The sequence below is a fragment of the Cebus imitator genome, unplaced genomic scaffold, assembly GCF_001604975.1.
Source record: "Cebus imitator isolate Cc_AM_T3 unplaced genomic scaffold, Cebus_imitator-1.0 Scaffold562, whole genome shotgun sequence".
Lineage (NCBI taxonomy): Eukaryota > Metazoa > Chordata > Mammalia > Primates > Cebidae > Cebus > Cebus imitator.
The window spans coordinates 881,677-899,749 of record NW_016107877.1 but is presented as its reverse complement, the minus strand read 5'-3'; the positions used below and the strand labels follow the sequence as shown (position 1 = coordinate 899,749).

The window sequence follows — 18,073 nt, the reverse complement described above, 5'->3', positions numbered from 1 at the left end:
GTTGAACAATGAGAACACATGGACACAGGGAAGGGAGCACTACACCCTGGGGTCAGTTGGGGGGAAATAGGGGAGGGACGGTGGGGGGTGGGAAGCTGGGGAGAGATAGCAAGGGGAGAAATGCCAGATGTAGGTGATGGGGAGGAAGGCAGCAAATCACACTGCCACGCGTGTTCCTATGCAACAATTTTGCATGTTCTTCACATGTACCCCAAAACCTAAAATGCAATAAAATAAATAAATGGGGAAAAATAATAATAATAATAATAATAATAAATTTTAAAAACAAGAAAAAAAAATCCTAGGTTATAATCATAAGAAAAATAAATACCATAATATCCAATGTTTAATGGTCCAGAAACGGTGCTATAATTAGCCTGTACACATTTAGAATGACATGAAATTATAATTAGTGAATAATGGGATTAAGAACATTAAGAAGTTCACTAGAGTAACCTTACTGTAATGTGCTGTTTAGAAATGATCCCATTTTACACTATATGTATTAGATTTCCTAAATTCTCTTTTGCTGAACTCTTTGCAGTGAGGGAACAGTTAGTAATAGTTGGCATTTTCCTTCCAGAAAACACAAAGTGGCATCAAAACATTCATTTGGCATCATAAAAAAATGTTGTGGCTGTTTTATGCTCTTAAAAACCCAGCACTCATTTATCTTTAGCTGGATCTGCCTAGGAACTGTTTTAAAATCATATTTACACGGTTTTGTAACTTAGTTATGTGCACAAAACAGTCCCCGACAGCTAGAACTCATTAGACTTACTATTTTACCCTGGAGTATACTTTGCTATTTCCCTTTATAATTAATGCATTGCAAATCCCATTAGCGTCGTTAGATAAGTTCCAGCTCTACCTGCTATAGCAAAACACTGTATTCAGTCAAATTTCCTTTGCACTGTTGCAAATTTCATTTCCAACTAATAACTACAGCAAGGTAAAAATTTTATGTAAACTGAAAATGGATAGTGGGGTATAAGTCTGGAGAATGAATAGTTTGTGGTGGAAAATTTATCTCCCCAAAGATCTTCTCACTTGACTGTAGATAACTCCTTGAAGTAGGGATTTGTAAGTATAAATCTTATGGGTAATTTGAAAAAAGATTTTAGCAAAATCAACTAATATTTAATCACAAAACACTCGCAGTTGTGTACTATCATCCGTACTCCGCTCTTCTGTATTTCAGCTTATCTCATTTTTGCCTCTTGCATTGCTTTGTCACATGCCCTCTCAAAACTTGTTACTCAAAGGATACCGGACAAATCCATTTCGTAGCTTCAGTTACTAAGGTAGGAAGATAAAAATAATAATGAACAATGGAATAGAAACATTATTACTAGTTACTAGTTGCTACCAAGTTGCTAAGCAAAGAGCCAGGTAAATGTAGAAATATAGAGAATGACTATTTTTTTTTCCAAAAATTTTATTCTTTTCTAATAAAAATTATATATGTTCATTATAAAAGTTTCAAATACATAACAGTCTGAAGAATGTAAAGATCACCCACATACCACAGCCCATTAAAAAAAAATCCTTATCATTTGGTGAAGATCTATGAAACATGTATTATCTTTAAATATTCAATGTTATAAATGAGTTCACATTAAACATATATTCTATCATCTGCTTTTTGATTCAATAATATTTTGGGAACACATTTCCATAGTAATAAACATACATCTAAATATTTTTTAATGACAACTGCATGGAATTTATTTAATCCATCTTCTACTGAAGGATACTTAAGTTATTTCCAATATTTTAATATAAACATAATGACATATACTATTAGGCTCATGTTTACAGACTTGGACAACTTTATCCATTAGGATAAATTCCTAAACAAACTGCTGAGTAAAGGTGTATCAACATTTAGGTTTTTGATGCATGTTGCCAAATTGCCTTCTAGAAAGAGTCTACCAATTTTCACTCCTGCCAGTAGTGAACAAGAATGCCATTTTTGTCAGTTGCTTTAATCTTTGCCAATATGAGAGGATAAAATTAATAATAATTAAAATAAAACACACATATCTTTATTAGCTGTTTTCATGTTCAAAGAAGGGATACTTTTAATTTTTAAGTTACCCTTTTTCGAGGCAGATATTTCCTGGACTTGAATAAAGCAGTTTGCTTTGTATTCTCATTCCATCAGTAGTGTGACTTAGGGCAAGAGCCAACTCCTTTAAGCCTCGTTTTCTTTGATCTAATAGATCGAGGAAATGGAAACCGGCTCAATAGGTTGTTTAAAGCTTAAGAGATGTGTGAATGCACCTAGTGGTCACTAGACACAACACCGAGCCTGCATTTCCTGCAAGTAAGCAGTTCTTACTTCCTTACCCCCGATTTCAATTATGTTGGTCTATGAGAATATTTTAAAATTTAAGAGCCAATGTAAAAACTCAATGGAAATATTATCTTGCTATTTATAGAGATGACCAGAAAAGTTTGCAATGATGCAGAGGACATCCATAATGAGTCTCTTAAATGAAGGTTTGGCAGGAAATACAGGTCTTTGGAATAAGACTGCTTCCCAGGAAAATACTTGCAAGTCAAGTCCATGGACCATCAAATATATCTAAATGATTTGGAACAGGAAGACAGATATAAAACACCACAAACATCAGTCTATTCTCTGCCAGAACACTGGTTTATCATTGCTTAGACATGGTTTGGGAATATTTTCCACTATAGAGAAAATTTATAAGCAATACATACAATGACTAATCTTTTCAAAGATATCTCAGATGCTAGTATTTAAAATTAATAATTTTTACTCAAGAATGGTGAAATGGAACAATTTCAGCAATGATTGATTACATTCTGAATACTAGAAAGATAAACTTTGGGTGCAATCTAGATGACATTCTTGATTCTGAAGATCTTTGAGGGACTATTTGATTCATCCTTTTTACAAATATTTGTTGAACCATATTATGTACCAGGTACTGTGCCAGCCATTAGGGATCCAAAAAATTAGCAGAACATAGACCTTGCCCTCAGAAAAGCTGCAGTTCTGTGGAAGAAGAAAGATAATTTAACAGGCAACTCCAGTATCATGTGCTAGTGAGCTGAGGTTTGTTAGGTGCCTCAGACCCCCTGGAAGATGCCATCAGTAGCCAAACACATGCCCCGAAGAAACCATATACCAATAGAAGAAAAGAATCTGTCACGATTGCCGGCCACAAAGCACATCATAGACTACTTAGTGCATATGAATAGCAAAGTGAGGGCCACCATGGGATTATCAGTTACACAACAGGACAAGGAGAGAATTTCTCTGAACCCATTTGGAAGAGGTGGCAGAGGAGTCAGGACCTATGACAGGAGAATCCTCTGAGATTTATTCACTCACATGTAAGCTCCATGAGGGTGGTGAGCTTTGCTGGTTCCAATCTGCACTGTAGCCCCAGCTCCTAGAATAGTGCCCGGCACAAAGGAAGCCATTGATACATATTTATTCAATGAATGGAAGCTTGGATGAATGGATTTATTTAGCTTATATCAAGTAACTGCAGAGGTGGGTACCTGTAGCAGAGAAGTGGTAGCAGAGGAGTAGGATAGTGAAAAAGGCAGGAGACATAGTGAAAAAGGCAGGAGACATGGTATCTACTTAAAGTCTGTGGAATCAACAAAAAGACTTTTCTCATCCATCCCTTTTCATAGGAGCTTGAACTGGCAGTGGCTCCATTGTGCAATGTGGAACACAAGAAAAAGCATGGGCTTTGAAGTCAGACAAATGTGAGTTCAAATCCTGGCTCCTCCAGATCTGGGAGGACCTGATGGAAGGACTGGGAAGACTTGATTTCAGCAAGTTAATTTCCCGACTCAGTGTCCTCACCTATAAGATGGGATTCACACCTTCAGGGTGACTCTGAGGGTTAACCAGGAAAAACATGCAAAGCTGCAGACCCAGTTCCCTTTACTCGTACCCCATTTTTCTGGCCCCAAGGATATTCTGCAGAGCTGCTGTGGACCCCCAATTCCTTGAATAACCATCCTGAGTACTTCTTCAGTGATCTTTTCTATTTCTCTTAATTCCTTATCTCTTTCCCCAGAAAGCCTTCTTCACCTTCTTCTCACCCTTCCAGCATGTACTTTCGGCTCCATTGATGTGTGATTCAAGTAGCAGATGTCACTGAACAGTTGACTTGGGTAGATACCCTATCTTTCTTACTAAACTGTTTGCATCTTACTTGGTAACCTTGTAGCTAATGCAGTGCTTTGATTCTAGCAGATGCTTAATAAATGCTACTCATGTAAGCCTCACTTTCTATACTCATCAGTACTCAGGTCGTAAAAGTTGTTTTACACAGGGTGATGTACCACCCTGTAAAACTACAATATTATGCAGTGAGTCACAGATCATTACAACTCTCGAGAAGTCAATAAAATTGATTATGTCAAAAATCCCATACCTATTTTCAAAAACAACAAAATATTTTCTCCATGTGTTTGGGCATTATAAAATAGGATAAAAGCCTGAAGAAGCTTAGTAAATAGGATCTGCCTGGAGGATTGCCCATGCACATTACAAAGATGAGAATAAGTAAAATTATGAATTCATGTTTGTTGATCAGAGGGAACACCCAGAGGCTCATTCTTGGTTTCTTGTGTATCTTAGTCTCCACATCATGAAACCATAAAACTATCCTCTTATTACCCAAGAAAGGTGCAACATTTAATTCATATCAACTAACACTTATTAATACACCCATTAGAAGGGAAGTCTAGTCAGGAGGACTGGATCGCTCAACAGAAGATATTTCCCAACCACAGTGGCATCTGCTTACCACAACATTAATCAGGTCACCTCCAGCTTATCTGACTTCATCTTTAAGATGTCCAAAATAGCTGTACTCTAGAAAGATGATTTAGTCAATAAGATCATTGGTCAACAATCTTTCTAGAGCTTCTACTCTGTGCTAACCAACATCCCAGGTAATAGGATGAATTTAATAGAATGAAAAGAAATGCACCTTTTCTCAAAAAACATACCAGTAGATGGAAAGGTAGGATCTACCAATCTATAACAATTTGAGAGTACTTTAAGGAAGTGGTTTTCACTGATGTGAAGAGTGGGCTTCACATCAGTGGCATCAGCATCACCTGGGAACTTACTAGAAAGCAAAATTTCTAACCCCAAACTTATTACATCAGAAACTGGGTGGACCCAGCAATCCATGTTTTTAACCAGCTTTCCAAGTCATTTTGATGCACACTACAGTTTGAGGAACCCTGCTTAAATTTGGCTCAGCAAGTTCAAATCAACATAATACCAATAGATTATATGTGCTGAGTAACTGCATGGGCCTGCTGTTAATCAGAGCTTCCTCAATGACCCTTCATTGAATGTGTTGGTGTGCGTCCATATTCTAAGTGAAAAAACAGTTTAACATAGAGTCAATTCTTGTTGATCTCTTTTGTGAATAATTAGTGGCAACTTCACGTGATTCCAGGCTAATTTTCCCAATTCAGCCAATATAATCTCAGATTATTTCTGTAAATTAAGCTAAATCGGCCTCAGAATGGTTTGCAATATGTAGGCCAAATGTCAAAGACTTTTGCTGCTTCCTTTCATTAACGTGTGGAATCAGGAGTTGCCAAACAGGATAGGTCACAGGAATAAAAGTTATATGAAGTTTAGTCCAAGCTTTTCACATGTCTGGTGATCAGAGGAGGGCAGAGAGCTCTGGGCAGCCAGGTACCCCACAAAGCAGCGGTGGGCATGGGCTCTCCCAACTGCTTATGCAGGGCCTGTATAAAGCCTGTCAAACAGACTAAGACTTATCATGTTTTTAGTCTCACTTTGTGCCTTTCTGGAGAATTGTAACTCCATATTTCTGACCTTCATCTGTTAACCTGACCGTGATTCCTGATGAGTTTCTGCTTTGATTAGTTGTTCTTGAACGTGGAATTGAATGTGAGTACAATTAACCCAACCACACTGACTCACCAAAAAAATAAAACAGAAGACATGATGAGCCTCTGCTGGACAAGAAGCTGGAGGCTTACCCTTCTATTACAAGCTTCCTGGAGAGGAAGATTCAGTAAATCCTCTGAAAATGGTTTTCTTCAGTGTTTCTATCCATCATCATAGTCATTAATACTCCCTTTTGAATTTACTCAACAATGTTTATTATGGCTGAATTATTGATTATGTGGGTTCATAGGAGTAATTTAATTCAACTTAATTTATAAGGAAACACCTGCTCTTTGTAGGATGACATGTTAGGCTTTGAAGAGATAGCCCTTACACACTCAGGGAGTATGACAGACAGAGTAGTGGCCCCCCAAAAAAGTCCACGTCCCAGTTCCAGAAACCTGTGAATACATTACTTTACACAAGAAAATGGACTTTGCAGGTATAATTAAATTAAGGATCTGAGACACAGAGATTTTCCTGGCTTATCTGAGTGGGCCCAGTGAAATCACAAAGGTCTTTATAAAAGACAGGCGGGGGTCAGAGTGAGAGGAAGAGGGTAGTGAAGATGCGGTGAGACAGAGAGAGAGAGAGAGAAAGATCTGAAACGCCACATGGCTGGCTTTGAAGACGGAGGAATCGGCCATGAGCCAAATAATTCAGGTGGCCTCTAGAAGCTGGAAAAGGCAAGATAGTGAGTTCTCGCCTACAGCCTCCAGAAGGAATGACTTCCAAAACTGCAAAATAATTAATTTATGTTACTTTAAGTCACAAAATGTGTGATAATTTGTTACAAAAACAATAGAAATCTAATATAGGGAGTTTACAACCTAGTAAAAGAGATGAGACAAGCAGCTTTGACATCATTCTGAAAGTGACAAGCATAAAATAGAAATACAAAAAAATTGCTCTTGAAATACTGATAAAGGGAGTACTTCTGGTTGTAGAGATTAGGAAAGCTTCCTGGAGGCTGGCAGTTTTGTAGAGCTCTGATGATTGGGTAGGATTTCAAAAGATGGAGATCCAGGAAACAGCAGGAGTGAAGGCCCAGAGTTGGAAGGTATAGATCAAACAAAAAGCTGACCTAAGCCCTCGACCAGCCATTTTCTCAGGAATAAAAATTACTTGATGGAAATTTCATCTAATCTACTTAGGCTAAAATAGGTTACTAAGTATGTTTTCAAAAAGCTGTAATAATAGTCAATGCTTACTTTATATATAGTATACATGATAAACTGTCCTAAGAGTTTAGGATGGATCTGGGGAAGAAATCCCCTCTCTACACAGAACATGCCATAGCCAAGGGTGAAGCTGGCTCATTTTCAGACAAGCAGGCTAGTCAGGGATTAACGGGAAAACATGAGGGGTCAATCAAAATAGCAAGGTGATTCTTTCCAAAGGCATCCTCTAACATTTAAAAATTAGACATTTCCTACAACCCTTGCAAGCAAGCTAAACCAAATAATGGAATCAAACTGAATGTTCTTGGCAGATGAAGGCTCTGAGGACTCACACTGAGGTTGATGGAGAAGACATTAGAATCCAGTCCCTTTCTGGTAGGTTTTGATTGTTTTGTTTGGCTAAAGTCAGAACCAATGATCTTAAGGAATTTTGAATGGCTCTAATTGAGCGTGGGTTTGGTCATGAGGCAATTATCCTGATAAAACAATTTTTTAAGGCACTCTGTTTGAGGGTTTGGGAAAGAAGAAATGGAATTGTCCAGATTGTTTATCTGCATCACCCAAACTCACCATTGATCATTCTCTTGGCATTGCTTATAGAGCCAATGTCTTCCCAAGGTCATTCCTATACTCAGGTGCTTACACAACACTTGCTTTTTTATATTCTGGTGGAATTTATTCCTTTTTGTTCTGTTCATGTTCATCCCAGGAAAATTTGGAGAAATGGCTGGTCTCCACTGGCCAGCTCCTGCAAGGATGGCCTGGAGCTTCTGAAGAAGGATCCATATTTACCTTATAGGCCCTTAAGTCCTGGGATGGAACTATATGCTTTGGGAACCAACTTTCTTCACAAGAAGAACTTGGCATGTTGCAAGCTTCCTCATTTCTCTTGCTCCCTGGCTTTTGGTCCAAACTCAGAAACATAACCTCAGACTGGCTGCATTCAAAAGGTGTTTTCGGAGTCATTCCGTCTGTCCTCAAGCTTTCATCATAAGGCAGTAAATGGTTATTCTGGCTTTCATCATCTTCCACTGGAATACTTGGTACATTCTCCAGGAATAGAGGAGACGGACACCTGAAGGACTTCAGTGACGTGGGAGGATCTTCAGCAAAATATAGGCTGGCTTGAGTACTTTCAAGAGTATTTAGAACCTAATTAACAAAGAAGCAAACAGACATTGAATTAAGTTTGAACAACCTTTCCTTTTACCCTTTTTCTCTCCACCTATAAAGAATATTCGTTCATTTTCATGAAATTAGCTCAACTATAGAATTTCAAATTAGAATGGATCTTAAAGATTAGCTAAAACTCTTTATTTTGAGGAGTAAATTAAGTGACTTAAAACAAGATATAAAAGAAACTACACTGAAGCAAATACCAAGAAACCTGACTTAAGCCTCGGATTTGCCATCAACTAGCTTTGTGAACTTGGGCAAGTCTCTACATTTTTTACTTCAACCATAATATGTGGAGGATTGGAAGGGAAGGAGGAAATGGGGGGCCTGACCTGTAATTCTTAAATGCCAGACGTTTTAGGGAGCTCTTTTAAAGTGTGCATCCCTTGGTCCCAACCTAGAGACTGTCATTCAAAAAATAAGGTGACCAGGGTCCAGGAATCTGTATTTTAGAAGCCTCACATGATTTGGTGTACAGCCAGATATGATAATCCTTGATCTAATGAATAGACCATACCACATGTCTTCATATACACATACACACACGTAATTTTAAAAAATACATAGCGAGAGCTTTAACATTTACAAAGTGCTTCCACATATATTATCTCATTTAACCTGCACAAACAACATTAATTCTTTTCATTTGAAGATGATAAAGCTGAGGCTCAGAAAGGGGAATCAGTATCGTCAGTCAGTAAGGTACAGACCTGTTGTTTGACACCAGATCTCCAGGCTTCTAGTTCCCTGTCCCTGCATGATACATCTCATAGCTTCTTCCTGAGTTTTTGGCTCCACACAACTTACTGGTGGTGTCAGGCCTGAAATACAGCTCTCCTGACTCCCAGGCCAGTGCTCTTTATATTCTCATTATGTCAACTCCTAGTTTAAAACCCTTGCATGGCTCTATGATAGACTCAGGATAAAATCTAAATTCCTAGAATGGAATTCATGTCCCTCTGCCATGGAAGCTTCTATTATTTTAACCACTCCAGTCTTTCCCTCACGGCCCCACTCCATGGTCTTAGCACAATGGGCTCCACCACCTTGGAGCTTTTGCAGGTGTTCACTCTCTCTGCCTAGAATGTCTTTCCATCCTTACTGCTGCCTAAATCCAACCTGTTCTTCAGATCATAGCTAAGCTGTCGTATCTATCAAGAAGCTTCCTTAACTTCCACAGGCTAATGTATTCTGAGTCCATGCTCCATGGCAACCTGGCCTTCTGTATATCATTATGTTTCTTTTGCTGGACCAACATTCTATGTTTACTGATCTGACTCCTCTGAACAGTGAGCTTGAGGGTAGTCATTGCATCTTGATCACTGTTATATTCCCAGCACCCAATACAAAGTCTGGCACACACAGAGTGGGCATTAAATAAGTATTTGTTTGTTTGTGCAAATAAACAAATAAATAAATGGGTGATTAAGTCTATGGATAGATTAATAATTTTTTAAAAATGGATAAGCAAAATATATGCTGCATTTATAATGAGCAGGATCTCTTAATGGAAACTGAACACTTTGGGAGGCTGAGTTGGGCTGATCACTTGAGGTCAGTGTTTGAGATCAGCCTGGCCAACATGGTGAAACCCTGTCTCTACTAAAAATAAAAAAGTTAACCAGGCATGGTGACTCATGCCTATAATCCCAGCTACTTAGGAGGCTGAGGCAGGAGAATCACTTGAACGGAGGACGCAGAGGTTGCAGTGGGCCGAGACAGTGCCACGGCACTCCAGCCTGGGTGACAGAGCAAGACTCTGTCTCCAAAAAAAAAATTGAATAAAATATTCCCTGTAAACTGCTCACTTATGTCTTTACATTGAATTTTTTGTGGTGTGATCTTGGTTCCACCTAGAAATGACCTCTACCAGAGTACCAAATAATGTGGCTTTTTGGCCTGGAAATGCTAAAACTATTAGGTTGGAATTCTCTGTTAGAGGCTGGATTTGTCTTGTTGACAAAGAATTCACTTAGATACACAATTTATCTAGTTAAGATTTTCCATGGTTCTGTGGGTTCAGTTTTGAATAAAACCACATACATACTCACTTCATCCATTGATGGTCTTAATTTTGCCCGTGTTGCAGCACACTGCCCTGCCAAAAAGAATAGCTTGGCAGAGAAATTCCGAGGGCAGGGAGGCACTTTCTTATCGAGAAATGAGAGACATGAATCCAGGCCTCTCTTCTCCATCAATTCTATAAGGAGATCCCGCTTGGAAGAGAAGAAGACAATTTTATCACAGAGAACTCGATCAGAAAATGATCAAGAGATAGGTGCCAGAATGAAGACAATTCTTACCAGCTGGATATGTTTTGGATCATCTAACACTACTCTACATCCTGTCAGAACCTCCATTATTACCTACAAGGAATATATAGAAAGTCAGCTATATATCTTAAAAATATGCACACAATTTGTTGCAACTATTAACCATGACTATGAATGTAGTTTATTTTAGTTAATGACTTTATATTTTATTAATTGCTTGATTATACAAAATTAAAGTATAAGATGGGCTAACAGGAAATCAATGAGTCTAAAAGTTAAAATTCTTTTAAAAATTCTTAGAATCTGGAACATTCTTAGCAATAAACTCTCCTCCTTTGTTAACTGGTAGTTGGTACTCACAATTCCAAAGCTGTAGACGTCTGTTTTAATGGAAAGTTTCCCCTGTCTGATGTACTCTTCCGGCATGTACCACAGATGTTTACTGCTGCTGCTGGTCGTATTTATGGTACAACTCTGATGTTCTAGGTGGGGCCGGAAGTGTGCCATGGCAAAATCAGTTAGTTTGGGTTGAAGCTGATCATCCAAAAGGATGTTTGCACTAAAATTGTAATCAGGCACAAACAAGACAAAATATCATAAAGGCACTTCAGTGTAAACACGCTAAGCTCCCATTTTTTCATTTCTGGTTAATTCAAAACACTGTCAAAATAAAGCCAAACAAATTTCCATGAACTACAGAACATTCTTTCATTTTTCCTAATGTATAAATCCAGTATTTTCTGCAACCTAGAATAAAAACCTGACCTAAGAACCGCGGGTACTTCAAACTTAAAGATACATATGTGAAGTTGCTGGATAAAGCTGATGCTTTCTCACTAAGAGAAACTAAAGTTAACCAAAACAGCTTTCCTTACACTTAAGGAGAACATGAACTGAGTTTTAATCAGCTGATTATGTGTCTGTTATGGGCAAGAGCTGTGCTGTGAAAAGCTTGGCATATGAGCACACAGCCACTAACTTGGAATGATCTCAGGAATCTCTGGTAGTCCTGCCCTCATGACCACCCTATCCCATGGTTTCATCTCTATGGTTTTTTTGGTCTTTGAGTCTTATTTAAAATACAAATGCTTGCAGAGACAAAGGCAAAGTGCTTATAGTCAATTTAAGCAGTTGTCACATTAAAACCTTAAGAATCATCTGACATTTTGGCTGAGGGTAGGCATCGGATTACTTTTACCTTCAAAGGGCTGTCAAAGCAGGGATAGGAAAGGATAAGCCAAGAGAGAGATCCATTTCCCACAACGTACAGCCAGGAGCTCTGCCTTTCCCTGGCTCCATTACCACCCACAGTTTCCTTCACCGTGTAAGCCTCAGTGCCCTCTCTCTTCCCATGTGAAATGAGAAAAGAATTCTGGCAGGGGGAAAATGAAGTGCGTAGCTTCCTCCCCAGCACTTGGTAATGCTCAAAAAATGGCAGGTAGGAGAAAGATTAGTAATCAATTCTAAGAGAGCAGATGGACATTGAGAAGCAGGTGGGTAACGAAGAGAAAGTCATGCACTTCTTGGCTTTGCTTAGGGCTCTTCAGAATTTGCTATTTATCCCCTGAAACCAAAGCATCTAAGAGTAGACCTGCCCATCCAAAATGCCAAGAAGTATATTTGCAGCACGACATGCTGTTACTAAAAGTGGTACAGCAACAGCTATGGGATATCAAGAAGTTCTTAATTCTGAACAAATTTTGGATCTTAACAAAAGCTCCAGAAGTTTTTGCTATCCCTATACAAGCAGGTCAACAGGCATGCCCTAGTTCCACAGGTCAGAACTGCAGGTGTTCTTACTGTTCAGAGGACTCAGAGTCCTACTTCTATTTAGAGAGTTTTGGGAAAACAGTCCAATGTATGAAGCTAAGGCCTCAAAGATTCTAGTCTAGACCTTGTCTAGGACTGAGTTGACAATAGAAAAACAAAGGGACTTCCTGTGGTCTTTTGAGGATAAAGAAAGACACATTTTAAACTTTATTTCACTCCTTCTTCTGCTAAGGGTGGCAAGGGAATTGTAAAATCCAAAGAGCCCACCTTATGGGCTCTAGGGCCCCTTATCGGCTGTGTGTTCTCAGCATTTATGGAAGGAAAGTCAAAGAGGCCCGGTTCCCAAGGCTCACATCAATGAACACAGCTGTCATTTCTCTCCTTGCCTTCTCCTTTCTCCCTGGAAAACCCAGCAGCTGCTAAAGCCAGCCCAGGCTTCACACAGCCCCATCTGTCACTCCTCATCCACTCTTTTACTTTCCCATTTGGAGAACTGTTGCCTATCCTGACATACCTCAGATGAGGAACAGACTAGAGTCAGATCCAACTTCTCTCCAGCTCTAGATAAGAAGAAACTGTCAATTCATAATCACTTCTTCCCTAGGTTGACTCTTCAATGGATCAGATCAAGTCTGAGGCTTTCAGAGGTGCCCTGAGGGTTTCAGAGTGCTGGGGGCATTTGAATGCAGGAGTTTGCCAGGTGGGCCAGGAGGCGAGGTGAGAAAAAAGGTTCCCCAACCTTCATTTCCAGGACCCCACATTTTGCCCCTCAATTTCAGAGTCACTTCTGCATGCCCCACTTCATTTCAGCACAGGGGGAGGGCAGGAAAGGTCTGAATGGCAGATATTCAATGCCAAACATCTAAACATCTTCTTCCTCTACCCCAGCTCTAAAAAAGGCATTTGATTAAAGTTGACAATGCCAGAATCATGAGACTCCAAAAGCTGAATTTGTGAAACACTAAAAACAACAACAACAACAACAAAAACCCTGAATCTTTTCTAAGTACAAAAAGGGGGGAAAAAAAAACAACAATAATAACAAAACCTTCACCCTAATTTATTTATTTGACTCATAGCAAAGCTGATGGGATGCTTTCAGCAAATGGTGGGTCAGCCTCTGTGAAAGTTGGGCAGAAGGGAGTTGAGTAACCACAAACAATGCTTACACCATAAAACCCACAGAGGACTTTGGGTCAGTGAAAGGCCGTCAAGAAGATGTGAAACTATTCTAGGGTACTGAATTTATAGTTTGAATAATGACATTCGGTGAAAAGACAAGTCGTTTTCCAGCTGACTTTAGTGTATAACATAAATTTTGAGTCCAGTGATTTATTCTGTTCTAAATAAAGGTTAACGGTAGCTGAGGAAGAAGGATGTTCTGTTTTAGGAAAGCGGAAATTGCAAAAGGCCCTTCAACGATCAATTTCTACTTTAATTCTTTTCCTCTGCTTCAACCTTAAATAGAATGTTCAAACACAAAGTGCCTTCAGCTTCCATGCAGGTCAGCTGAGTAAGTCTATCCTGTGTGGCGAAAACAAAATAACAAAATTAAGAACCTAAAATAACAAAAATCATAGTAATAGCATGCAAAAGGGCAACTTGCAAGCAACTGCGGCCACTAAGGAGATAGACAAAAGACATCTTTGACCCATAGCCAAGGTCCATGTCCACAATTTCGTGTTCCTGCAATCTGTTTTTTCTACTCTTTAGTACAAGGCTATTTACCTTAACAGAAAGGCCATTCCCTTCTCCAGATAGAATGCAATGATCATTGGTTGCACACTAAGGAAGTATGGAGAATCCTATACAGGTGAGGAGTTTGTAACCTGACACTAATGTTATAGTTAGTGTTACTTAATCTCTCTATCAGTAGAGGTCTCTAGGACAATATTTGGGGGGACCTGAATCCCCCAAACAAATGCTACTTTGTAATGAGAATTGCTTTCTTTGCTCACCAGTTTATCTCCTAATTAAGTTCAATCCCTTGGGCCTTAAACATAAGGCAAGATGCTCCACCTAGGTTATAACTCAGGATTTGAATTCAAGTGCAAATACCATATTTGGCGTGAAAGAGCATGATTGGGTTTTTAAAGATCTATATGTTTAGGGGACATTTATATATATACATGGGTCCAGCAGTCCAACTCCTGGGTGCCTGCAAACTCTCAGGAAAGGCCAGGACTCCACCCAAAGAAAGATCTAGAGAAGAGGGAGCAGGAAGCCACAGATTGGCCCCAGAGATAGAGGACCCAATGGCCTCTCTGGGGCAGCTTGAGGCAACAACACACATGTGCTGTCTGTGTGACGGCTGTTGCATCACTGAGACACCCCTCACCAAATGCCCTGCCTCACCTAACCAGATGAGGCAAGACTCAGTTTCTCCGAGAACCTGCAGGCTATTAGAAAAGTTGTGCACCCCACCCCAACTTAAATGTGCACTGCATCTTGCCTGGAATGGTACAAATCTGAAACCCTTTATTCCCCTGTGGGACCACGGAGCTTTCTCTTTCATCCCTGTTGAACCTAGGCAGGTCTGAGAAACATAGTAGTCAAGCTTTTGCTTTGTTGGTGCCTTCCGAGTCTAGGCACTCTGTGCAAAGGCCCTGTAAGGGGTGTTCCTCCTTTAACTGTGAAACTCTGACTCTACCCAAACTAGGACAACCCCCCTAAGCCTGTTTCCTTGTTGGTATAAAGATCTGATAATGCTTACTTCACGGGGTTCTTACCAGGATTAAATGAGAAAACATAAGGAGAGTGTCTGACACTCACAGAGGGTCTCAGAATATGCTTTAAAGAATGTAGACTGGCCATTGTCCATCCTACATCCATCACTTAACCTTAAAATCCCAAAAGGCTTGGTTACATATCTCTAGAAGAAGTCCAAAGACACCAACTTAAGGAACAAAAATACAGGGGGTTGTAGGATGTCCCTGGAGACCTGAGGACCCTTCGGTTAGTTGATTTCACAAAATCGGTTGAGTTTCAAATAGTTCCAGAGAAGCTCTGGGGAAACCTAACTAAAATCAGGTTTCCAGACATTTTAAGACAATGGAGAGACAGAAAAAAAACTGGCCTGTACTGTGTGTACATGTATGTATCTATGTGTATAAGTTAGTGAATGTTGGGCTAAGCGTGGTGGCAAATAGAATTAATAGAGGAAATTTTAATTTATGTCATATTTAAATGTTTTGGCGTCCCTTAGAAGAAATGATCAAATTCGGATATTTTAGAAGAGGGGAGGCCCTGGGGGAAAATAGGAAAATCTGAGGAAAAATAATTATATATATCTAAAATGTGTCTGAAAGATAAAAATAGGCTTTTTGAGGGGGGAAAGAGGGACAGGGAGGAGACTGATTAATTAAAGAATATATTAGTCAAACCAAGAAAAAAGACTTTGCATTCCCTGTAGGCTTTGATATCCCTGTTAAACACTGAGCTGGGCTCCAACCTTCCCGTCTAGGGATAAAGGCAGGAAGAGCCTGAGTCTTCAGGCAAGTGTGTCCTGGTCGCAGGGAGGGGCCAATCTGTGGCCCCTTATGCCCTCTTCCCAAACACTCAGTTTTTCTAGTCCCTTGGAAAGGAAATTATCCATGCACTCATTCACTCTGACCTTACATCTCTGATAAATTTCCATTTAAAAAAATATCCATTTTGAAGCACATGGTTTCTTCCTGCTTTTTTTTCCTAGACCACTTCCCTGTTATGAAAGACTGTATTACTTGGCAGGAGACAAATGGCAATACTGATTAAAGAAAATGATTTTATAGGGAACTTTAGAAATGTTCACTGAGATTATCTCTTTGCTTTAGAAACATTAGCAGGAATGAATGTCTGGGATGGAAAATGCTGAGTATAAAATGCATTTCCATTTAAAATCGTTCATAAATGCAAAAACAATTAAGCTCGCTAAGGGGTAGGAGGGAAATAACAAGGAATTTTACTGCTTTCAGATGCTTTTAAGTGATCCTGTAATTCAAAAACATCTTCGTTTCTCCAATAAAAACATGAGGGTCTTTGGCCAAGAAAACAGGCTGCAACTTTTCAAGATTCTTTTCTTTAGATCCTTTCCTTCTCAAATTCCACCACCTGGAAGCAGATTTTGTTTTTATAACATTCTCTTTGAAGAGTTCAAATATTAAGACATTTTTTAGTTAAATAAACCACCAGACTTGTTGAAAACACCTTGGAAACATGGGCATTGCTTCTCCTGTGGGTGTTTCTGAGCTGTGTCTTTGACAACTTCTTCCTTGGAAAGCTATGTACTCTCACCACTCTGCAGGCCCGATCTCCCCTTCAATGCCCGCAGCTACTGACGTTTTCCCCAGGAGTCCAAAGTCAGCATTTCCGAATTTCTGCACACAAATTATGCTCTCCTCTCCTTCCAATTTCCCTGTCTCTGCCAATGACGCCATGCTCCCAGTAATCCCAGACCTTTAATTCCCTAAAAAGAACATGATGATTGGACTCACACAAACATGAAATGCAACCTCCCTTTCCCCTTCTGCAGCCAGGAGACAGCCGCCAGTCACTAACCTCTGTAAGCCTCAGCTTTCTCCTCTATCAGACGGAGATAACAGCTATGATACCTGAACTCAGGCTTGCTGCGAGGATTACTAACAAGTTATTCAGCAGGCGTCGATGTCAGATGAAAAGTCTCTGGCTCTCATTGAGCTCCCTCATCCGACGGCAGCCTATCTGCTACCCTTGAGGTATTAGTACTTACCATGCAGTAGACTAAACTGTGCTTTCCGTTGTCGTGGGCTCTCTTCATTTTGTTCCCCTCATCTTGAAAACACTCTCCCCTCCTTTAGTTTTATCCAAATCCTCTCTGCAGCCATAAGATTCACTTCCTCCAAGAACTTTTCACTCGACTGCTCTGAATTCCAGGCTCCTCCTTTCTCCAAATTCCTACTGTACAGCCCCAGCTACACCATTTGGCACTTACACAGAGACCACCCGATGTTTACTTGAGCGTAATGTTGAGTCTGTAGAAGATACTAAGTAAATATTTGTTGGTATAATCAATCACAAAAGAGGATTTGAAACTGAGGGTAGCTTTAGACTACTCAGTATAGGAATGGTGAATACGTGAGTCAAATGCTGCCGGTACATTTATTGTCCCAAACATCCTCTGTATTCTTGGCAGACATCAAAAATTTAGTTCAGAAAGCACCCACCACAGATTCTCTTTCAACCCTGCACAGGGGAAATCATCACCAATCAATCACACATGAGACAACACTGACTTGTCATCACTGCTGTGGAATCTTGCAGATGAGGTAAATGAGGCCCACAGGGTTGACATGACTTGTTCCATGCAAAACCACTTGATGGCAGGGTCAGAACTAACACCTAGTCCCACTCTTTCTGTTTGGTGCTCTTACGATTTACTACAGTTAACTGAAGACAACATCTTTTTATTCAGCTATTCATAAAAGACTAAGAGACTATTGGTTTCCAAGAGAAATGAAATAAGTTTTTATCTCCTTTTCCTTTAGCTGTATATAATTCCAGTGGCAAAATGAACGAATGGGCAAGTCACAAGATTTTAGCTCCACAGAAAAGAACTCTGAATAATGAGAGCTGCACCTAAATGGAGCTGGACCCCCATAACATGCTGGGCCCACCATACAGCAAAGGCTCAAGGACAGGTTGGATGAAGCACTTTGGGAGGCAGAAAAGTCTCATGGGGGGAGGAGGTAATTACAGCTCATTGCCAGGCCTGGGCTGTGCTT

General features: G+C 39.7%; 1 protein-coding gene across 3 annotated transcripts in view; it reads right to left on the bottom strand.

Moving 5' to 3' along the window:
* Positions 1-1,422: 1,422 nt before the first annotated feature.
* The window catches only part of IRAK3 (interleukin 1 receptor associated kinase 3), a 58,730-nt gene continuing 42,079 nt past the window's right edge, over positions 1,423-18,073 (bottom strand). For all 3 annotated transcript variants that reach the window (XM_017515842.2, XM_017515841.2, XM_017515843.2), the window contains 4 exons: positions 10,926-11,124; positions 10,596-10,658; positions 10,344-10,508; positions 1,423-8,268 (listed from right to left, as the gene is read on the bottom strand). In XM_017515842.2, coding sequence (XP_017371331.1) covers positions 7,792-8,268; positions 10,344-10,508; positions 10,596-10,658; positions 10,926-11,124 — 904 coding nt within the window. In that variant the 3' untranslated portion in view covers positions 1,423-7,791. The remainder of the gene's footprint in view (positions 8,269-10,343; positions 10,509-10,595; positions 10,659-10,925; positions 11,125-18,073) is intronic.